Source organism: Lytechinus variegatus, chromosome 2 (assembly GCF_018143015.1).
Source record: "Lytechinus variegatus isolate NC3 chromosome 2, Lvar_3.0, whole genome shotgun sequence".
Taxonomy (NCBI): Eukaryota; Metazoa; Echinodermata; class Echinoidea; order Temnopleuroida; family Toxopneustidae; genus Lytechinus; species Lytechinus variegatus.
Window position 1 is genome coordinate 35,317,206 of NC_054741.1, and position 25,319 is coordinate 35,342,524.

At 36.7% G+C, this 25,319-nt stretch overlaps 1 protein-coding gene across 10 annotated transcripts in view; it reads left to right on the plus strand.

Moving 5' to 3' along the window:
- The window catches only part of LOC121407957 (septin-7-like), an 84,195-nt gene that overhangs the window by 19,533 nt on the left and 39,343 nt on the right, over nucleotides 1-25,319 (plus strand). For all 10 annotated transcript variants that reach the window (XR_005968968.1, XR_005968969.1, XR_005968970.1 and 7 more), the window contains one exon: nucleotides 20,612-20,718. Coding sequence is in view for 6 of the 10 variants with exons in the window: in XM_041599227.1 (XP_041455161.1) it covers nucleotides 20,612-20,718 (107 nt within the window). In the remaining 4 variants the exon portion in view is untranslated. The remainder of the gene's footprint in view (nucleotides 1-20,611; nucleotides 20,719-25,319) is intronic.

The window sequence follows — 25,319 nt, forward strand, 5'->3', positions numbered from 1 at the left end:
AGGAAACCAGTTTGGAGGATTGCTTTGCTAGCGTTCCCATTTGATCAGCCGAAAGTAGCTTTCAATCCCTCTTCACGTAAAGTGGTCTTTTTTGCTATGGAAACGCTCTCAGTGGGGGAGACATGTTTCGCGCAAAATTTGAAACTGCTGTGTAGAAATTCTACACACAGTGTGGGGTATAGCACGCTCAAATGGTGCAAGTTTGCTTCCCGAAGAACGGTTGTGTCCTCACTTACTAGTTTAACGAGGCAAAGCGATCTTGAAAACTACACCGCGAGGTGGTTTTCTGAACTGGTTTGGAATATCGCTTCTAAGACCACTTCGACAAGTTTTCACTAAACCAGTTTCCAGTAAACTAGTTTTATGACGGTAATAGTAACAGGATCTTATTTGATACTTATTTGAATTGAAAAAAAAAATAGTAGGCTAATTCTTCCACTTTTCATCTGCACAAAGTAGCGAAATTTGCATTCAGTAACTGTTTCTGTTGTGAGAGCCTTTATAATAAAATCAGTCCAAAAGGGATAAAGTATGGGAAACTTTGGGTGAGGTTCAATTTTTGAGCCTACTCAACAAGTGACCTTTGACCTGCAAAGAATTGTAGCCCAGACTTTAGCGCTGTTCCTTTCAGTAAAAGCACTGCTAAAATGACACTGACAATTTTGACCTAGCTGTTCAATAATTCAAACTGTATGATTTAGAACAGGCTAGATGTGAACCAGGCATAGACCATCCATACTGAAAGGAGTATAAAAGTATAAAGTGAATTTTGTTTGATGACAAAGCCCTGTGTGTTATCACAGTATGAACAGGGCTCTCCCGTCTGTTATGGAAGAAACTCAAGTTTCTTGAGAGTGCTGTGCCGTGCAAGGTCCCAATCGATGCACCAGAACGGCTGCATTCATTTCAGGATTCTGATTACATTTGGCTTCATATTCCAGTGCACACACATTCCAAGAGTAGATTTCAGTAGCCTGGAATGCTTGATGTTTATATCAACATTGGAACCAGGAATGTTGATAGATGAATCTGTAATAGTGCTTTGCAGGTAGAAAAGGAGTAGGCCCATGTCTCTCACTGGTTTCACTGTGTATAATAGGCCACTATCTGTCCAATATATATAAGTTGATGTTCTTTGTAATCCCCATTAGTTTGTACCAAACACACATTTTTATTTTCATGTCCATTAAAAAAAATGAAAGTTTATTGATGGTATTGGAAGGCTATAGCTGCAGCCAATGACCTACTCTGTTGACAGTTCCCTCACCCAAGTTTTTACCAGGGTATACCAATCTTAGATCAGATTACATTTGATACCATATACAACATCTTTGACTGGTGTCTGGGAACATCGGACCAGACAAAATATTCAAAATACATGTAGTCCTATCCACAGATTTACCAAGGGGTTAGGCCTACATGTACATGTACATGTACTGTTATGTTTTTCAAGGGAATCTCCTTTGTTTTTGTAATGTCATCCCAGCTCACCAGCAAAGATACATGAAGTTTCACATTTTTTTTCTGTACAATGGGGGAGGGGGATTATTTTTATCAGATACTCAAAACATGTCTAAAAGAAGGATTGAACTTTGAAGCAAAATACATGTAGGATTAGGCATACATCACCCAATGATTCAAACACTAATCTTATATCTGCCAACCCGGTCATGTTTTTTTTTTTTGGGGGGGGTAAACTAAGTAAGATTTTCAGAGAAGAAGATAAAATTACACAATAGATTGTGCCATGAGTCTGGTGTGTTAATATGTCAGTTAATTAATTAACCTTTGTGACAAATTCTTGAAAGTCCCAATTAAAAATTAGCATGAAATATATTGCAATATTAACCAGATGTCCTCTTTTCCTTTAAGATAAACAAAGAGAAAGCATAAAATCAAGGTTAACTGTAATGTTCTAGGGTTAAACAAAATATAACAAACAGACAATACTCATGTCTCATACGGCTGAGTAGGCCTAATGTGGCCAACAAAAATGTTAACATATGGGACTAGTGATAGAAATTATGTGATTGCCTGATGTAATGAAGCTTGTCATAAACATTGAAAGCAGCCTTTAACAGGGAGGTCATCAGAGTACAGTGTTCTGTAGGTGTTACATGGTTCATCTGGCTGAAATGTCAGAGGAGAGATCAGTAACGTTGGGTGTGCTCCAGCCCACCCTTCTTCCTACACAAGATGGGTGGGTATCTAGCTGAGGTCAAAAGTGCATTTAATTTTCCAGATGAAATGGACATTGGCATATTGCAACGAAACATTGAATTTCAACATGAAGATATTGGCTTCCTTAATATGTTCTGTGGTTATCGCAAAAAAAATGATATCGAGACTAACTTTTGATTTGAAAATTTTGCATACTTTTGTTTATAAAGAATAATTAGGAAGTTTTTATGTGAACAACCATTGATTTTCCATTAATTTTATGAACTGTAATGTATTGCTGCCTGTCAAGAAATGGTGTCTTTTTCAGCTCTCCACTAATAAAGCCTACTGAATATTGATTCCAGATGATATTTTTAACTTGTGAAAGCAACTAGTCAATGTCTACATGTACATGTAGGCCCATTAAGTCACATCCATAGACTACTTGTTGGCCTAAGTGTATTGTCAAAATCTTCCACCATTTGTGGAAAATATATTTCACACATTGGTATTTTGCCTTATAGTTGCCTGAATATACAGTACTTAGGTGATGTGATTTATTTTTTACCAAGTCTCTGTGAACAAATGCACATATTGATTGTGAGTTGGCTCATTGTTTACAAGTGACCAGATTTCTACAGCCATACTCAAAAGAGAGGAATCAGCTTGAAACTGAAAGTCAATAGATTTGGGCTGCTGCTGAGTGTTTACAGTATAGGCTGCTATATCGTCTTTTTACAGTAGAGGAGTGATTTGAATGAGAATACCCAAGAGAAAATTAGCATAGTAATTAGAATCCCCGTTATTGATTATTTTCTCGTCACTGGACTTTTGTGATAGTAACCCACAACAATAAATTGTTTTACACACAGTGTAGATGTACATGTAGGCTGCATACTCACAATACATGCTATAAATTATAACCGTCATTTATAGCGTCTTGGTGTGGTTCAGTAGAGTGCGTACCTGGCAATTTGAGTGCATAATCTAGAAATAATCTGCAGTATTTCAGGCTCCTGGTCAGGAATTCAAAGATGAGGTCGAGTGCAGATGGAATTTGGACATTAAGTCCTCCTTATAGCACCATTGAAATAATCTGATTTATAAGGGTCCTCGGCCTTTCGTGAATAGAAATAATCATGATTGAAAACATGATTACAAAACAAGGATATAATGAGAAACAAAGGGTGTATTCAATGTCCTCCATTCCTGGTGATAAAAGGAAACGTCTTTCAAATCGAGATTCGGAGGAAATTTTAAACGGCGATAAATATGCGTTTATAAACGCAATTAGCACAGATTTTATGAGCTTTAGCATCGCGAATGCGACATTGAACATGATCGAGGATTAAAACGTCTTTAAATATGCTCTTGCATTGGAAGCCTTTACAAGCAGGTGCCAAATTGACATTTCTTGTGATGGGTCAAACTGTGCCATAAAGCTGCGCTAATGGAATAGGGAAATTTAAAGACGATCATTCGATCAACATACAAACAGCTTTATACTTTTGACAGTGATCAGTGCACCGCTGATCGTGTTTGTGTTCCGTGTTTTGTAATCAAGTTTTCAATCATGATTCATGTTGCTGTTTGAATTTGAAACTCGATATAAACACACCCTGAGCTGCACCCATTCTGTATCGGATCCTCATCCACAAATTCATGATTGGGGTATTAGTGACTTCATTCAATATGGAGGCTTTACGATATATGAATATGTAATTGACTTCAGGAGGCCCTAACTGACACACTCATGAATATATTGATTTGGTACTTAATCAGTACATGCACTATGCTGTTGTGACGAATCCTGTGTTTTGCCTAAGGCCACAAGTAACATGCTTAAATGTTCCATCGATTTACAGATGATAGTGATTAAAATTTTGTTTAATGCTCTGTGGCTAAAATAGGCCTTCACTGTAGTATGAAGATATGAAATTACTTGGGGTTCTTGTTGATTTCAATTAGCCATTAAGATCAAATTCTCCTTGGTACTTTGCTGGTCGAGGGAAGCAGTAAATTTAATGTGCATACATACTTAGCCTCCATTGTAGAGCTCTGATATACTGTAGCTATAAATACAAATATTGAAAAAAAATGAAGTATTCAATTTCCCAATGAAAATCTTTGCAATAAAGAATACCATGTTAAATCCTTAAAAAGAAAATCTTCAGCTCATATGCAGAGATCTACTGAAAGGTAGGGTTATAAAAATCATTGATGGATGTTGGAGATTTCAGACTGAGTTAATCCAATTACTCTGAAAATCAACCATGCACAGAAAGTACAGTACCGGTAGTCAGTAGGCGGTTTCAGACCGCCTCGAAGTTCGCCAGTTCCAGGTATTCTCTGATCGGGAGATTTACCCCGATCAGAAAATACCAGGTATTTTGGTAATGTGAAAGCAAACTACGCGTAATTTCCCCGAAAGAAAATACCCGCTAAATAGTAGGTACTTGGCGAAATTACGAGAACTTTCGTGGGGATTTTTCCAAGGTCGCAGGTATTTTGGCGATGTGAAAGCAAATTACGGGAACTTTTATCCCAGCGTGTCGTTGGGCGCGGCGGCGTGGGTGGCTGCTGGGCTAGTGATTTTGAATCTCCCGCCTTGCCTGCTTATCAGACCACACTGCGCATGCTCGTAACTTCGGGAACTTATCCCGAAGGATGTGTTTCGGGGCGGTGTGAATGCAGGAATAATTAACGGGTATTTTTTAGCCTTAAAAAGTTCTCGTAATTTAGCGGGGATTCTTGTGATCGAGGCGGTTTGAAACCACCTACTTACATGTAGTCACATTGTGAATTCCATTTCTCCCTATGACTGCTAGTAAACACCCAGCGTCAATACTCTTTCTCTCGCAGGAGATTGAATACCATTATTACTGGGGTATGCCGCGACACATTATCACCGAATTGCTCAATTATGATTGCAAGCGCTAAGGGGTGATTGCGATTGGGACTTAAGGGCATGGGGTAGTGGATGAATCGATGTACTCTGGCTCGCCGGGGTCAATCGCAGCATGGGGCTGGTGAACCTTTACTCTGGTTCTGTGAGCCACAGTGTATGATGGGAGTTTTTGGTAGTATCCATTCATGTAGAGATCTCTGATTTGTTATTCTCAACTTGATCAAAACACTCGCAGAATACAATAAAAAAAGTTGAGTGAACAAATTGAATAACACTTAATGCTAAATTTTTGCTGTGAATGAGTTTTATCACAAGACATCAAAGAAAGAAGCGAAACCAAACCTCCCAAAGGCATTCTATAAACGTATCGAGGCAAAATATGGAAAATCAAACAACTTTCGCTACACTTTCTAAGTTTGAAGGCCTATATGTTATCCACTGATAATGCTTTTTATTATGCTTGGTCAGGGTTACCGTATTAGACAGTCTACAGGTTGATTTGAACAATATCATGCTCAAAGCCTTGCATGAAATAATATGATATAGAACTGAAAGACATTATCTACGGTGTCCTAAGGATAAAGAAAGTAATTCCTTCCTGTGCCCCAGGGAGCCAGCCAATCTAAATATACATTACTTCCTTTTGTCATTATTTCATCCAAGGTCTCTTTTACTCTGCCCAAAGTTCATGTTTAGCTTGTGATGTTCATGATACATGTACATTGCATATTTCCTGATTCCATTCATGGACAATTGTTGGAGTGTTGGCAAATTTCATTGGGCACCTACATGTACTAGCATTTGTATTTTATGTCATCGGAATGCTAACAGGGCAAAAGTTATTCCCTGATTGCCCAGTTGGTTCTCTATATCATCATTGCTATCATTTCACTAATAGCTGAGGAGTATGTACAGTATTTCTTTAGATGCAGGTACATGTACAGTACCAGAGGCCTATCGATGTGGCCTGGAGAAGACTGTCGATTTTTGAAGGAACCAAGTAGTTCCTTTTCCAAGTCAAACATCTGCTTCAACAACAACAAGTTGGCCCGGAGATGAAACCAACCAACATGTTATTTTAATAGGGAAATAAAAAGCCATTGATAGTTATACAGGTCTTTCCTGATATTTAAATGTAGGTGCTATTAGGATGCTAGTACAAGTAGGCCCTATGTAGATATTTTTACTCTGTATTCGAAAATTCCTGTACATTAAAAATTTGATCGAAGTTCCTCTAATTAATTTCTCCTTTAAAAGGACATGATTCTCAGTTGATTATCATCAGTTTAAAAAACAAATGTTTAAAATAAAAGTACAGGAATCTGGTTTTCGAATACTTCTCTTCCTGTTTCGTTTAATTTCTTGGGTTTTATTGTTGTTCATTGTGCTTGGGAATGTTATTAAAAAAGAATCTTTAAACTAAGCATTGCAGGTACAGGTACAATGTTGACCTACATGTACATGTACATGATATATATGGGGGCCCCCTGGTGCATATGATACATCGTACAGAGTACCAGGTATGCTGAAGATGCTCTGCCTATTCATGCACTTTAACTTCATTTCCAATTCCAATATTCGGGAGCGGAACACTATCTGCTTGCATTTCGTCACAAGCCACTTTCCCACGACCCTCTCGCTTGAGGGGTAGGGTTTGGTTTGTAGACACGGCAGCAAGCGAGTGAGTCACAGGAAAATCCCTTCTGCTACCTTCAAATCACTTCCACTTACTGCTAACCGACCTGGACATGTGATACTCTGTGACCTGATCAATGGACCAACCAACAAATGATGGAAGGAGATATGCGGACATTTGCTATTTGGTTTGCATTGCAATTTCCTTGCTTCTGTAGTAATGCTGCTTCAATAAACATGTCCCTCTAGTGATGAATTGAAGAATGTAGTGACCATCTTGTGTCTCATGCCATGCTCTTGCTCTGTGAAAAATAAGATAGATGTACCCATGTTCACAACTGTGTACTACATGTACAAAAAAGAAGTTAAGTTTTTCAAGGAGAAAACTAGAAATGGTCTGCTCATCATTTGCAATAGTTGATGATTGAAAAGTCCTTTGATATTTCTTGTTTCACATAAGGCCAAGTTAAAAAAGATAGTAGTTGATCGTCCGGGTTTTTTGAGAGCGGTGATGAGGGAGGTCCTTGCTATTTGCTATCTTACTATTTTTTTTAAGAATACGGAGGCATTTTCTCGGTCCGATTTTTGACATCAGTGATGAGGGAGGTCCTTACTATTTACTATTTTTTTTGCTATTTTTATTCAAATGATTGTCAGGCCATGTCAAGCTCGAATTATGTGATCGATGTATGCTCAATAGTAATAATAAATGATTAGAAATATATATATACATATTATTATATATGTATAAATATCTACGATTGATTGGAAATCTATGGAAAATAAAATCTATTGATGAATTATTACTGATGTATACTGGTACTGTATTGTTGTCAAACAGAATGTTCATGTCAAGTGAATAATTTAAACATTTTAATTTATGTAAGGGTAAAAAAAATGCATGGGGGTCTTTTTTATTGTCATGGAGTCTTGTTCAATTTTCCAGAGCCAATCTCATTTGTAGCTCTGGGTATGGTTTCGCATCGCAGTTTTCGGGTGCTTGTTCGTTTACATAATGTTGAATACTACTGCTCAATTTTTATTTATTTTTAAAATTGATATTGAATATTAAATCCCTCATTGAATATTCGATGCATTGCCTCCTGACATTAGAAAACTCGCCAGAAAATTCAATGCATTTCACAAATTCACATGTCACGCCAGCACAGTCAATCACATCATCCAAGCACACATGCAGTTCTCCCAACAGAGTCACAAGCACACAATCACCGTAACACACATCTAAGTACAGGCGGTATCACTCACCAAAAAAACCCCGCTGAAATACAAATTACGTCATTAGAATTGATTTATCTGCGCCATATTTCAAGAGCATGCGACGGATTAGTTCAGATTCAGTAAGCGGGGTCCCCGAAAATGCACTAAAAATGAAGAAATCCGCGATCTTTTCCGAGTTTGCAAACTTTATTTCCTCGCCAATTTATGATGGTATCTTCAAAATCCAATAAAAAAACAAATCAGAATTTTTTTCTTTCTTGCAATTACGGCGATATCGGACTTTGCAATTGTTTTTGAAGTTGCGAGAGAGATCCCAGAGTAATCTTGTTAATTCTTTCGTTATTCAGCAGCCATAAAAATAGTTAATAACAAGAAAATTGATGCTGCAATTAAAAAGGGAAGATGGCGAGGACGAGAAACAACACAATTTTTTTTTTTTTTTTTTTTTTTTTTAGAAAATAGTAAATAGCAAAAATTTTCATGCGGCGGCCAAAAGTGATGCGCGCGAGGACGATCAACTACTTTCTTATTTTACTTGGCCTAAAAGTAATTAGTTACTAAAGATCAGAAAACTTGGTTTGAGTATGAGTCTATTTTCCAAGATTCATCTTCTCGATCATAGTAAGCATTTGATAACATTAAAAAGGCTTGAAGAGTGATGTTTGGTTGCAAGCAACTTTAATTGGTGCAAAGTTGAACCCTCCCCCCCCCTTTAACTTAGGATGCAAAGCAAAGAGATGATGCTGCACTGATTTACTGTTCTGGTGGACATGTATGGGGATCTTTTAATCTGTAGGGCCTTTGATCTAATGAACCTCGGATCGATTGACATAAACCAGAGCATGTTCTACCTTCACCATTATTAACCGATTCCAATTGATCCTAATCATTTTCCTGTAATTGATCACTTGTGGATTTTCCGTTTATGGAGCTACTGATAAAGAGCTGCCAAAAACATTTTCATTGTCTCTGTAAAATGCCTGCACTCTCACTGGTGTTAAATCAATATTCAGTCATTCACATCATCCAAAATATACAATGATAGGTATGTATGTTATTTTTTTCGTTGTTGGTATGATGAAAAACATTTTAATCCAGCATGGTTTGTGAACGAACAAAGGGATGTCATCATTGCTGAATTAGGGTGTGAGATTTTGCGCTTATGCTGTTATAGTTCGTTGACAGCACGAGGGCCTCTCTCTTAATGTTGGTTTGTATGAATGCACTTTAATGGATGTTAAGACATATTACATTAAAAGGAAATGTGAGAAATATTCTGAAGGGGGATTATCAATTCAACATGATACTGAAGTATGAGCCTTACATGAGAAGGAAGGCACAATTGTTCGCTGATTGTAACCACTCAAAATCTGAATTTCATCTTCCTTTATCTGGAGTTCGTGTAATTCTGAATGGAAATGTTGAAAAGAGATCCCTTTTATTTCTTGTCTTGGTCAGGATTTTAAAACTGAACACTCAGAGTTAATAAGTTTAACCTATAGAAACGAGATAAGACCTTTTAGTACATTTATGTAGCTTTCACAGTGATTAAAGAAATCGAAACTGTACATTGGAAAGGAGATTTGCTGTTGTTCGTTTCTAGAGCTGGTTGTTGGTTGGTTGAGGGTGTCCAAAGCACAGATGTGATTTGTAACCCACATTCCCGGCATTCTTAAGATGAACGGTCGCACAGAGACCGCATTACTCCCTCCCGAAATTACCATTAAAACTCCAGCACATTAAAATGGCTGGGTGCCCTACCCCAGAACTATTTTATGATTAGTCTGAACTTGGGGGAGCCATACTTGCAGTGTTGCCTTACATTGCAGGTATCCATGTACCTGTGAATCTGAATGAGAGTGTTCATTGTTGGTGTACTAGATGATAGGTGGTAGGAGAAATTATGTTGACAGATCATACACACAACTGGTAATGTATTATCAAAGCTGCCCGTCATGCAAATCGTTCCGCCTTGTTTTATGGTAGAATTATTGATAGCCTATCATTTGTAACTTTTCATGTGGGAGCCTGAACATTCCTTGTCAGTGTGAATTGAGTCAACTGACCCCTACTGATTTTTAAAAAGTAAATATTTACAACACATTGTCATTGTTTACAAACAGCCCTTCCCTTTAATATCTTCATGGCAATGCACAGAGTGACAAGTTTGTTTTATATTTTTTTTACTTATTTATATCTTTTAAAGATATGAAAAAATATGTAGATAAACAATTATTTCGACTTATTTATGTCTATTTGTTATTTGAAAATCTATTTATCAATAATTTTCACAGGGGGTTGGGGGTTGTGATGCAGATTAAATGATATATATGTGAGATATAGAATGTACCGGGTAGGTAAATTTTTTTTTTGGGGGGGGTGGCTAGAAGAAAAGTATAAAGAAATAATCAAGTTTTATTAAATTCAATAAGTTTTTCTTAGGAGAGTTATTTTGTAAGTACTCCTTTGCAATTTACAGTTTTGCGGCATATCACCAAACCATATGGAAAAGATGATGGTAGCCCTGTAGAACAGTACATGCAGCATTGGATCGTGCCATCTATAGCAATGAGAATCGGTTTCAAAGTGTTGACAGGTCATGTAAGCAGGCCATGGGAGACAAGTAGACGTGTTTGTGTTTTAATTCATCCCCTAATTAGATAGGGCGTTGATGAGGGGAAGCTGTCATGGGAGTGCAGTAGTCCATTAGAGTTCCATTCAAATTCTTATCACCAAGGTCTGGTTCGTGTAACACAAAGCTTAACAATTAATTGTTGGCCTGATTTCTATGATTGATTGCATTGATTAAATGTGTATGATTAATCATAAAATGGGCCCTATGATCAATTGCTAAGCTTTATGTTATCAGGACTAAATGTAGATATTCAAAAGCATTCCACTAATCATACATTTGTGTACAGTGTATAATTTGTAATCATAGAAACTGACTGTAATGGTGCAACTTCATTTTAATGTTCGATTCTCCTTTCCCAATTCCTAGTGTCATCCTATTACCACCTTGAAATAGAATTTCATCGGTCTTCGACTAATTTCCCCCAATTTTCATGCATTCACGCTCTTCAATCTGCTTCAAAGCGAAAGAGAACCCAATACAAATTGACTCTCTCGCATTCTGCCAAATTGAAGTTCACGCTCAAGTAGATATGAAGAGAGGGAATGGAATGTGCTTACCTGAATATATCATGGGTAAGAGCCAGGAGGGCGTTAGTTCACCACTATACCATAGTACTATTGCCTGTCTGGCTCTGAACAGGGCGATATTAGATGGTGAGGTGGGATGGCGTGAGATCATGGGAGGTTGGATGTTTTTTTTGAAAAGGAGAGAATGTTCATTGTGGTTGTTATGATCTATGTTCATGTCATCTCCAATGGGGTAGAATATTACAGGTTCCATTTGCTATGACATGGGGGATTATGTTTCTCTTTTGTAATGCTGATGGGGTTTGTCTTGTTTACACTATTCCTTAATATCAGTACATGTGTATTGTATGCCTCATCCAAATAAAATAAAAGCTTTGAGTCTGAGCTGAATGTTCACACATTGCATCCAGGATGCAGAAATGACATACACATGTATTAGCAGTGGGAATTCATTTTTTTGTTTAATTAATATTTTTTTTTTTGGGGGGGGTGGGTTTTTTCTTTTTTCATTACAAATTATTTCCTTGCATTGAACTAGATGGTAATTTACAGAAGCTATTTTGTAAATTAAGGGGGCTCTTTTGTCATTGAAGGGATGAAATGGCCCTTGCCCCATTGATTTTTTTCACTGGTCCTTGCAAAATATCCATAATAAGGATGATTCTCCCATCTGAATAATTCTCCATTTATGTGATGCATCGTTATGTCGTACTTGGGTAATTTTGCACATTAAGGATTATAAAGGCTGAGAAATAATTTTTCTTTTCTTTAAAAATAAAAAAAATGTAGGCAATAGGCATGCATGTAGTATGATTCATACAGTCACACTTGTGTTTCATACATTACATAGTCTGTAGGGACTCTGTGGTAGTGAGGCTTGAAGCAAATGAATAATGACAACATATGGTTTAGAAGATCCCATGACAGTTGGTGGTATGTCAACACAAGGAAGACAGTTTATTTATACCAGGCTATTTTGATTGTGAATTCTTGTCTTTTTATGCACAGTAGTGTGTACAATACCATATACATTTACTCCAACCAACTTTTATTAATTTTTTTTGTTGAGAAAAATATTTTTCAGACCAGCTTAACTACCTTATCCCTCCCCCCTCTTCCCCATCATCCCTCCCCTCTCCTCTCCCCTTCTCTCCTTTGTTCCTATTGTTTAACATCTCTCTTATTCACAATTTTGATGAAAAATTTTCATTCTTGTCTTGTTGATATTTATAGTGGTTTCAGGATATTCATAATTTTTTAAAAAGGGAAAAAATTAGGGGCACAAAGTCAGGTACAGTATATGCTACACGTGTGCAAATGAGAGAGGATCAATATTAAAGGTAAATGCTAGTTTTGGTAACGATATCAAAATGAGTTCATACAGAATCCAACGACGCCCTAAGCAATAATTATACATTGTCCCACGTGCGCTTATCTGTGTTGGGAATCTTCGGTGTGAACATTTTTCAGCGTAGATTTCAAGATTTCACAAAGTTCAGTTAATGTAACTGTACCAGATCTAGATCCTCGATGATATACTGACAATTAAGCCTTGTTTTACAGACTTTCTCATGAAATCAGTGTTTACTGCAACTCCTGGAATTTCTCTTTAACAACGACTTTCATTGTGCATGACAAATGCATTGTAGATCTACACGTACATGTAGGACTACGTAATCCATGTGCATAAATGCATGCATAAGTATAACAATTGTTCAGCTTCGAAAGTGTGTAGTATAGTGAAGGTATGAGTAATGAAGGGATCAATAAGGATCGTTCCCATTTCAGTTTAAATTGTAAAAACCCAAATCAATTTGAAAACATGAAAAATCATAGGCCTATCAGTATCAAGTGTGACATCTTATGTGGTACAGATAGGCCTACTTACTGCATTGGTAAGTTAAAGGATTGTTTAAAATTTACAAATGACCATTCCATTAGCACTCAGACTCCCAGAGGCATTTTGTGGATCATGTGCAGTAGTGTGAACAAACCCCTTTCACATTTTAGAGTTAACAGAGCTTGAAAGAAAGCTAGCAAGCTGCACATAATCATGAATTGAGTCATTCTTCCCAAGGTCAGTTTAGGTTGTCTCGTTTAGGCAGACCTGGGTGAACCGTCAATACAAACGTGCATGAAGTCTCGAGCTAAAACATGGCAAACATACACACAGGGGTGACCCCAATCAGTGCGGATGACCTCTCCCAAACTCCTGCCAGTTTGCATAGGAAAGACAACAGCTGAAGGACTGGAGTATTACTTTTTCAACCATTCTCGCTGTCCATATGAAAGCCATTTCAGACAGGTTTAGGCTGAGTGAAACGGACATAGAATGAACATTGAAGTACATTGCATGAATAATGATTACATTAATCACAAAAAGTGCAGGAGTGCATTATTGTCTGAAAGTGAGTTGAATGTAAAGGTGAGAGTCTCCATCAGGGTCTACATTTGCCTGTTAGTTTTTCCAATAAAATAAAATAAATAGGCCTATACTTATCTCATAAGTTTTAGGGCACATTGCATTCATATAATCATAGTAGCAGGGCCCGCTGGGAGAACGGTTTTCAGAACTGAAGTGACTTCCCTGAGTAAATATACTTGTAATAAATTGTAATAGTGATCATGCATATTGGAGGGTTTTAACAAAACTTAAAATATCCTTTGATAGGCCCTATATATTTTCTTAGAGGTGTTTTGGTCTTGTGATCCGCATGTCTGATCACAAGATTCTAGCCATGAATCACTTTTCTTTTGGCAAAGCATTTATTTAAGTGAGGTAAATGGTTACCTGGCCAAAATTCATTCCTTGAAAAGCACCTTATTGGCAGCTATGCCAAAATTCAAAGTACTAACAAAAGTTTCAGGGGTGTTACATCAGACAGACATCAATGTTCTACTGAGAGACCACTCCAAGTATTAAAATACACTGCTTGATTATTCGTAACTTTTCTTTTAATAGGCCCAATACCATTTCAATTTCCAAATATCCTGCAAATATAAGAATATTTATTTTCAAATATTTTTCTTTCAGCTTTTGGATTATAGTCCTAAATGAGAAGGCTGACATAAAGGTTTCCAATGTTTACATCAAAGATAGTGGAGTTACAGGAGTATGTATCTTGTTTTTCCATACATATTTACCTAGGTCTTGCTACACATAAGTACCCTTATTTGAGTGATTGTAAGTATTTACATTGCAAAAGTTTTATTGACACATTGGCTCAAGTTATGTGACCTCCATTCGTTGTGTACCAGTTAAATGAATAACGCATAAAGTTGAAATAACCGGACAAACTTATCACTGTCAGAAATATATGCACAAGCTGCACGCACATGTATAAATGTCTGGTTGAATTCTTTAGCAGGTCATGATATTTCCTGTCTGTTTTTTTAGGGGTGGTAGTAATGATGGTAGTGCTACAGAAAATGTATTCCGAATGGATATGAGACTGGAAATGAATGTCAAGTTTTAGTATGTTTGCATCACAATGTTAAGTTGAGACAACGCTGGATACTGCGTCCCCAGGCGTCATCTAAATTAAGTCACAATGGTAGAGTTCAGAGGCCCAGTCTGCTCAACATGACAAAAATAGATTCCCATTCTTAAACTCTAAAATATCTGTATTTTAACGATATTTGCTCTAGATGTCTGATTTGGTTAATAATAGCAATATTGACTGGCCTTGGGGGCGAAAGGACATATATCGCTCTCACTAAATTGATATCACCCTCGTGTACGACTCAAGCGATATAAATCTAGTTTGGGCGATATACATGTATGTCGTATCACCCCGAGGCCAGTCAATATTGCATTATAATTTTTTTTTGCTATTTTTACAACAAACTTTTCTTCAGGGTGAACTTCCCCTTTAACTATTCGAAGGGAAATGAAGCACAGATGTGAAAACAGCATCGACACCAGTTGAACAGCTCTGATATATTATCATTTGACACACTAGTTGAGTTTCCTTTCATGCTTTTAATCGTGACCAGTGTGAAAAGCAAATTACTTTTCACAAGTCGTATGGGTGTTTGCAACCATTGCATACTGCGCTTGTAAGCAATAGTTTGTGGGTGCAAAGGTTTCATTCCTGAGTGCTGTATAGCTAAACAGGGCTGAGACATTCCAAACGCTATGAGCAATTCTATAAGATAATCAACCTTTCTCAAGTCTTACTTTATTTTACAAACAGACCAAGTCATGGTCCTTTTTACAGACTGTCAAAAGAACGAGAAATCAGAGACCAAAATTTTCATAAAGGTCCCACATATAGGGGCTCGGACGTATATATTTTATGGAATTTCCCCTATTTGGAAATTTGTGTTTAATGCAATTTATAAGAATTAGTATTTTGTTGGCCCATTAATTTTTTTTTTGCTTTCTAATCCTATATGGGAATATCCACTTAAACCCAAACACCAGGTCCTTTATTATTTGCTAAGTGAGGCAGCTACATAAGTTATTTCTAAAAATATTTTCTAAAAATATAAAAAAATATCAAGAATATTTCTTTTCTTAACTGCACTATGAAACATACATGTATGCAAAACTCGCTGTCTGAATTTTGTGGACCATTATTATCAAATGAGTTGTCGTATGAAAGAGAAAACCAGGACTTTTCAATTACCATTCAAACGCACTTAAAGCTGTGACCTGAATATAATTTTAAGAAGCAATTACTGGTGTGTGTAGCAATACTTTTATTTCATTTCATTCAATAAGGATAGATGGTGCATTGATTAATAAAAGTTACATTGAAATTCAGGATAATTTACTTATTTTTTGCTATGAAATTCATTTTTCCTTTCTTATGGACACATTCCCTCCGAGTTATAGCACTTGAATACCACAGGCTGAAATGTTTATGAGCTCCTGAATGTTCATATTCTCTTCTTGCTCTGACCCTTAACCAATCATAAACTTGACCCTTGAACTCAAGAAGATGACCTCACGGTCATATCAGCCAAGCTTGTCAACAAACCCTCAAAGAGTTTCCCAAGTGAAAGATAAAGAGGAGGGCCATGATTCTTTTCAAGATCGTAAAATATGACATTAAAAGGGCAGCCTTAAGGAATGCGTGAGTTTACTAGAGGAATTTCTTGTGTGCAATTTCATATCTAGCATTCCAATGCCATCAATCAATATGTACCGGTATGGAATACCTAGCACATTCATTAGGTGGTTTCAGACTGCCTTTAAGTTCATCAGTTCCAGGTATTCTCTGATCGGGAAATTTACCCCGATCAGAAAATACCAGGTATTTTGGTAATGTGAAAGCTAGCTACGCGTAATTTCCCCGAAAGAAAATACCCGCTAAATAGTAGGTACTTGGCGAAATTACGAGAACTTTCGCAGGGATTTTTCCAAGGTCGCAGGTATTTTGGCAATGTGAAAGCAATTTATGGGAACTTTTAGCCCAGCGTGTTGTTGGGCGCAGGCGCCGTGGGTGGCTGCTGGGCTAGTGATTTTGAATCTCGCGCCTTGCCTGCTTATCAGACCATACTGCGCATGCTTGTAACATCAAGAACTTATTCCGAAGGGTATGTTTCGGGGCGGTGTGAATGCAGGAATAATTAATGGGTATTTTTTAGCCTAAAAAAGTTCTCGTAATTTAACAGGGATTCTTGTGATTGAGGCGGTTTGAAACCACCTATTGTAAAGGAAAACAAAATGAATGGATTACTAGGTGTAGAAAATAAGTTCTGAATATTTCTCTTTCATCAGACGGCATCAATCCACTTGTTCTCTCTTTTTTTTTTAGGGCTGGAAATTCAGGCAAAACAAAAGATTCAGATATGAAACAGCAAGATAGGCTGCAAGATCAAAATGTTAAAAATGGGATATCAAAAAGTGAAGATTAAAGTAAAAGAAAGCAGGCCCTCATTCTTATACTCCTTTCATACTGCACTTTTCCCCAGTGAACTTCGCCAGCGAAGGGGAAAGTGTCCAGTATGAAAGGTGCACAGGAGAACTTCCCCGACGAACTTCTCCACAGAGGTGGAGAACTTCGCTGGTGAAACAGCCAGTATGAAAGCTAACAGGAGAAGTTCTCTTTAATGACGTCAGAGGTCATTTTTCTTAATTAGGTATCTGCAATTGATAAGAAGAGTATGATTCAAATTCAAATTAGAAAAAAGGTGTGCTTTCATTGACACCGGGTCTGCACTTACTGCCGCCTGAGAAAATCACCCATTGACTTTCGCAGGGGAAGAGATGTCAGTGTGAAAGGGTACACTTTTTTCTTCGCCGGGGAAATGAGGAATGCGTGCCAGAGAAGTTTTCCGGGAAAGATGAAGAGGCCAGTTTAAAAGGGGTATAATAGGCCTAAATGTAATAGGGCCTATTTAACAGAGGAAACGATAATTCACTGTTTTGCGATATTGAAGCGGACTTTTCATACTATAAATATGATTCCAATGAACATACTAGATGCAAAGAGTTCAATTTTTTACCTAAATTTTTTGAGGGTGCTTGTTTACATCAGCGCCCGGACGATGACCACCCAGGGCACCGAGCGTGTTTAGGGGGGCGAGTGAAAAGTGAGCAGGCATCGCCAGAATTTCAACTCTGCGCTAAATTCTGAGCGGCAACCAAGCAATGCCTCAAAACCAGCGGTGCCTGGACAGCCGCCGCACGGTATGCGGGCAAAATTGGCTAAAAGATTGCCGCCCGGTCGCCGAGCAGGCCATTTTGGGGGGTTGTGACCTTAGCCTAAGAGTAGATTTGCACTTTCATAGAGTAGACACAACCCATAGGTCCTACATGTATTTATTATGATACAATACAACATGAAGAAAGGTACAGCACCACTCTTCAATAATAAAAAAAAAATCTCTACAGGCTTTCATGAAGAGTTCAGATTTACGTTGGTGTGAGAATTCTATCAGATAACCGATTTTGGTCTATTATCGGAAAATGGAACAGAAGAGATTATTGACAACTTGGGGGGGGGGGGGTGGTTAATGCGCTATTGCTACTCGAAATAGCCTCTGCTTTTCTTGTACATGTATGCCTCATTGAAAAGCCATTGATAAATCTACACTGTGATCGGTATGCGTGTCACCAAAGTCAACAATGCGAAAAATCCCTGTGGAATTTACATCTATTGTACAATTCAATGAAGAAGATGAGTGAATGAAAATATATAATAGTCACACACAGATTGAATAGAAAAAAGCTTTGAAGAGGGAGAGGGTGAAAGAGAAGGGAAGGGAGGTGGAAGAGAGATTGTGCATGTTGTAAACTTTTTGTATACAGAGTTCAGAATTGTTTATCATCAGCAAATGTACAGTAATTGATTTTAAATATCCGATTAAATACTCCCTCATCAAAACATGAAAGTAAACTCACCTTGCACTTCACAAGGTTATTGTGCAGTCAATAATATGTGTTGTAGCATCATATCAAGTAAACTGGGAGTAATTTAGATCTATCTATTTTCCCTGCCATATCCATGCAGGAAACCAAAATAATGCAAGGGGTGAATAGGTCAGGAAAATTGAATGAGGTTTATCATACAGACAAGGGGTATTAAATCAAGTGTTTGCTATTATTTTTTGCAAGTAAAAATCCCCCCAAAAGAAATCCTAAAAATACCATCACACAACTTGGTTATGAGCATTCAATAACATAGGCCTAGAGTAGCTCCTAGCAGTATGATATTGACAGTCAAAGAGCTACTGAAATCATTGTATTTGAAATTTGGCTTGGAAATATCATACTCTTACTCTCAGAATCTTACCAATGCCAGACTTGGTCGAAATATGAACCCACATGTATCAAGAGTTGTCATTTAAAAAAAAAGGTAATCATTTTGCATGCAATTTTGTTTAACCAACCGTTGGTAAAAATGTTAGGTTCATATATTAACCAACATAGGTCTGTTAAAATAATTGTGAAGGAGTGCTATACAGTAATACTGAAATGCAGTTTTGTTTAATGAAGCAGTGAAGTGGGGATGTGACATCAGCCCACCTAATGAATTTCCTTGATGACATGCATATATCTGTTTTCACAATGCATGGCTAAACTTGAAATTCAATAACTGAAGCATTAGTTGTCAGATTTTGATGAATTATTCAGCATTTTGCTCAGTGAATTTTACCCTATTTATTTAGATATATATATATTTTCAGCCTGGAATACCCCTTTAAGAAAAAGACAAAGTAGTTGCTATACCTGTTGCATAAAGCCTGTACTTGAGAACGAGTTCATGGAATCAATCCAGCACCCTTGATGCCTATGAAAAGAACCTTGTTTTACCCTTGCCCTGAGGGTCAAGGGGTTAAGACTGAAGAGTGTCCTAGGTAGGCTAAGGTCTAGGAATGACTCATGGGCAATGTCAGGTGCAGAGCCCTGAAAAGAGAGCATCTTCACTGTCAGTCTGTCCTCGTGTTGCACACTTTGCAAGTTCAGTCATGAAAAGTTTTCAATGTTCGTTGTAATCTTTGCAATCTCATTGTGAAGTTTGCTATTTTCGTTGCAAACATTAAAATGTTAAGTTCATGATTTTTTAGTCACACTTTGCAATTTAATTCATAGAATTTACAATTTTTGTTGCATAAGTCTGTAATTTTAGTCATGAAGTTCACAATATTTGTTGCTAACTTTGCAGTTCTAGTTTTGAAGTTCGCAACATTGTTTGCATTTTTAATCAGAAATTTCATTGAAAAAATTGATGTGTGCATAGTTTGCAAAGAAAGTTGCAAACTTCGTGACTATAATGGCAAAGTTTGCAGTGAAAATCGCAAACTTCAAGACTGAAATTGCAAAGTTCACAACAAAAATTGCAATGTTTGCAACAAAACTTGCAAACTTCATGTGTGATGGACCATACTTCAGATCCACCGTACAAGACCCCTTCCTGCATTGTCGTTTCTTGCAAAATGATATCATTGATCAATTATACCTGTATATCAAAATGTGGGAAGAAGTAAAGGGAAAGAATAAGCCACGTGAGAAAGTCAGTCTTCAGGAAGATCATTTCTCTTTTGTTTAGTTTTTGTAGACATGAATGTTTGGTGAATGACTGTAAGTGAAGCAGCATGTCTGTATGCAGGTCGTGATTGTTTATGTTTAGACTACTCTTGTCGTTCGTTTTCAAGGTTTACATTAGGATGTAGGCCCACATTGAATTATATTTTTCCATGAAATTTGTGTTTGACTTTCCAGAGTTGTGTTTTATTACATTATGTAGGCATATATATATATCTTTTATCTTTTGCAAGAATGGTCTGTGAGGTGAAATAATTCTGAAGTGATTCTGTTTCTCTTTGACCTCCTTAGAATAAGTGATGGCAGAATGGTGATGATGATGATGACAATGATGATGATGGTAATAATGACAATAATGATAGTCGTGACAATGATTATGGTGGTGATGGTGATGAAGTTGGTGGTATTGGTGATAGCGATGACGGTAAGAATAATAAGCGTAGTAATAATATTTCAAGGCATCATCTATGTGTTCCATTTTCTTAATTTCTTATTTTGTCTTCTTTCAGGTGAATCTGGTCTTGGTAAAAGCACACTGATCAACTCACTATTCCTAACAGATATCTACTCAGGGGATTATCCTGGACCATCACAACGTATCAAGAAAACAGTCAAGGTTTGTTCAATTTAACTGTTACTTTGGGGAGGGGGGGGGCCCTGCCCGGACTAGACTGGGACTAAGAGGGCACCGTCACCCAAAATAAGCTTTCCCCCCAAAGAATCCTCAAGTTCTCATATGCTGCTGAGGAGGGGAAAGAACAAAAAATATGGACTCATTATGGTGCATTTCAAACTTTGAAGTTTTATTCATTATTTGAGATTCGCAGAGATTCAATGTAGGCAGACTCAGATATTTACTGGAAAAAAATGATTGTCATACACACAAAATTCACTTAAAGTTTGTTTTGAAATTTAACTACGATGCCTGTACCTAAACATGGCCCTGTTACAAATATACATGTAATTGATTGTAATTTTTTTGTAGGCTTTACCTGGTTTGTCTAATACAGTGAGTCATGCTCTCCTGGTAAAATTAATTGTATAATTTATGTAATAGGGCCCTGACATGTGAGAAAAATGGCCAGGTAAATACTGTAGTGAAGATTTCACATTGAAAAATCCTTGGTCTTGTCATGCGTTATCTATTCTTTTGAATCTTTTCCCACTTATCTGGTTTGCCCACAAACAAAACAACAAATTGAATAGTTCATGTTGCATGGCTACACTGATAAAGCAGAGATATTTCTCAGCAGTGTGGGACTGGTTTAAAGGGGGAAGGATTGCATGTTTAAAAAAAGAAGCAGATCAAAATACAGATTTGAGCATTATACCCGACAGGAGATTGTCAAAATGAAATACAAATTGGAAACAAATAATTATTTTGCAAGGACCTCTCCATTCTTGTGTTCCACAAGATCATTCAAAAAATTAAAGTGATTGGTTAACATTGGTTTGACTTTAAAAAAATCTGAGCTAGAAGGTCACACTGGTCACCTGTGTCTGTGATATGTTACAAAAATGAAGCCCAGAAAAAATTGTGTTCAAAAACAATTATTTAGTGCTTCAAAAATTGAAATATAAAGTGACCGGAAACACCATCTTAATTTCATCCCATACACTTATGTGTACTATTTAGGCGTCTATAAGACACCTATTTACAAAATAAGAGTTTGCTTGTAGTTTTAGCTTTTCATTCTCAATAATGGTTGTTTTCAGGGTTTATTAGTTCTAATACATGCACTTGTACACATGTTTCATCTTGGTTTGAGAATTTTTTTAATCGGCTGCTCACAAAGTTAAACAATACCTTTAATTTAACCTTTTCAGTTCTTTTGTTTTAACTGTCACAAACCTATTTCTTTCACTAAAACCAGTTGAATATGAGGTTGAACTTCCCCTTAAACTATTAATTACATTCAATTAATCCTAGCTGTTTGGGCCAGATAAGGGATAATAAACACAGAAATGAGGGATTGGTGAGTTGAAGAAGTGTGTGGTATTATCTCATGGTTTGTTTATGCCAAATGTTCTGAGCCAGAGTAATGAACCATGTTTAGTAAAATGACAATGTCATGGTCATAGTTATTTTTATACGTGAAAAAAATGCCCATTCTAAAATGTTGTATTGCTACTAAAAAAAAGGGTAACATCAGTGTCATTCTGCATTTGATGAATTTCTGAACACAGCACAATGATCAGTTATTTCAGCTCTTAGGTTTTGCACACACTGTGTCAATGCCTCCCAAAAAAACTTGCTTTTCAATGTAAATTCAGATAATTAGATTGAATTATGATCTAGTTTAATTTGCTTCTAAAAGGAAAAAGCATATTTTGTTGATAGATTGTAATGGGTTATCTAACTAGGTCAGGTTTTATAGGCTTGATCTCATTGCTAAGCTCTGTCCTGTTTAAAAATACCAAGCATATTTCCAGTTTGTAAATAATAATCTCAGAATTTCACATGCAAGCTGAATGTCTTTATTAAATCAATAATTTATCATTTGAATTTATTCATTTATTTATTTTATTTATCTATTTTATTTATTTATTTATTCATTCATTTACTTGTTATCTTGCATATCTTGCATAGTATCGTACACAAGGAGGAAGCTTATGATTCCATTATATTGGTTATAATAATTACTAGCCAAACAGAAATCTTTATGGGAAACCAAACAAAATTGATTTGACAAGATACTGAATATTAATTAATGTTTAGCTCAAAACTTCTCTTTTTGTAGTTTCAAAGAAAAATATAGCAGTGCACAGTTTAAATCATTACTACTAGGCACATGGATTTTTTAAGGAGATAATGATAATATCAATATTCAGTTCTTCTTGTATAGCACTTATCACATAATCTAGCATCTCTACATTGTAAGCAATCTTTTGTCATTTAACTGAATATTAGCCTACTGAATATTATACCCTAGCTCCTAGCATGTGTATGTTTTATAATAAAAGAGATAGACATGTGTCAACTCATAACATTACAATGTATTCAGATTGACCACACCGTTTGTTATCTAAATTTACCTTCTAATACAAATTACAAAACATTCATTTTGAAAATATTTACACACTTTTTTTTATCACTGCATGCATAGATCTATAGAGTGGACTTTAATATTAGACTTAATTTGTTTATGAATTCTGAATTCACTTTTGCATATCTGGAAACCAAGATTAACAAAGAATTGTTTGCCAAGCCTGATGCATATTATAATATTGATATGGTTCATAGATGTTTATTTGTCCGTAGGTGTCTATAGATGTGTACTAGTTTATGCGGATTGTGGTTTCTGAGGTATTTCCTGAAAAAGTATAATCCTCTGATTTAATTCAGTGATTCTGTTTGATCTGTAAGGATGGAATTTGGTTGAATCTTTTATGAATAGCTTCATGGATATTGTGGTTTTGAGATTTACGGAGGTAGGGGGGGGGGTGCAGTAATACTTGTAGGCTGGTATTGTTTATTTGTGATTGCATTATCTTCATAAATACACTGACATGCCCATCTATTATTCATAGATTCATGTATTTTCAATCATACAGTATTTACATATTATTACCAATAGGCCTAATTGAATGAAAACAAATCATTTTTATTCAAACAAAACAATGGATAGTGTTCCTTTAATCTGGGCAGCTGCTATATCAAACAATATGATTACGCCCCAAGACAAATTCTTGTCTGTTTTCTTTAGTTTTAGAGTAGGCCTACTTTTTCTATCATAAATTGATTTCTGAATTTTAGCCATTGCTTTTTGAGATGACTTCTTGGCATCCCATAGGACCATTTCATAAAACAAATAGTCAGTGATTTTTCACTGACTATTGTTATCAGCTTCTGAAATCCTCGCATCTGATTGGTTCAGAGCAAATTTGACATTGAAAATCCTTGACAAGTTGCTTTTATGAAACACTCTCCAGTATCCACTGGTTAGTCAGGTCCAGAAGACAACAGAGTAATGCTGCAGTGAGTACATTCCTACCCATGGAAACAGACTCCAAACCGACTGATGAAATGCCTATGGAAATAACATGATAACTTTGATCGTTGTGGAGTCAAGTTTGTCGGTGTGACTGTAACATAATAATGGATTGTCTGATGACTTGAGCATCCATTTGCGGATTCTGGGGAAAAGTCTACAACCATATTAGGGCAATCAGTTGGTCAGGGGAAAGAGAGTTTTCAAAGGGGTAAATGTACTAGGGATGGACAAACTTTGTGACGATCATTCAGGGTATTCACTCCCCCATGAGATTTACCATCAACAGCTGATGGCTTTATGAAATGTCAAATCTTTCCCTTGCTATAGGCGGTGCTGCACCATCCCGAGTTTGCTCAATCTCGAGATTTTAGCCCGATCGGCCCTCTTCGCGATTAATCTCGAGATTCAAGAAACCCCCTCTCCACCATCGCAAGAAGAGTGATTCCTGCTCGAGCGAGGCATCAATGCATTATGGACTGACGCCGTGAATAAATTATCCCGAGTGCGTCTGCACCTATGAATTAGCGCGATAATTTGTAAAATAGCACGATATTTTGTAAATAATCTCAAGTTGACTTGGGAATGCAATCTCGAAATTAATCCTATGAACTAGCGCGATAATTGCGCCTCCATTGCAAATAATCTTGAGATTGTTCAGATCGGGATAATGTGCCAGATCAGAAATAGCGCGCTAATTTGAAAACTCGGGATGGTGCAGACGGCCCTTACATGTATTTCTCTATCCTTCATTTTGTTTATACTGATGGTTTCCTTCTCCTTCAATCCCTCCCCCTTATCCCCCTCACCTACTCATCAACTTTAAGGTATTTCTTAAAATTTCTTTTTGCAAAATGTAGAAGTCCATATAATATGCCCAATAGGTCCCACCAACACATTTCTTGGTGTAGGCCCTTATGTATAATAAGCCTACTATGTCAGACATTCAGACCTTTTAAAAAAAATTTGGTATGCAATAGTTTAACATTTAACAACAGAAAAAAGTTTGATCTTTCTGGTTTGATTTTCTTCAGGATTTGAACGGTGATGTAGATCTTCCAGGAGACCTTACCTCTGGTTTTTTTTTTTTTTTTTTGAGAGGGATACATATTTTAGAGAATTAAATGTCAAAGCTCTATCCTTTCCTAATGATGGATCTTGCATTAAAATGTTTGTTGAAAATTATCAATTTTTTAAACAAATGTTTTCCAGCTGTCTCCATCCA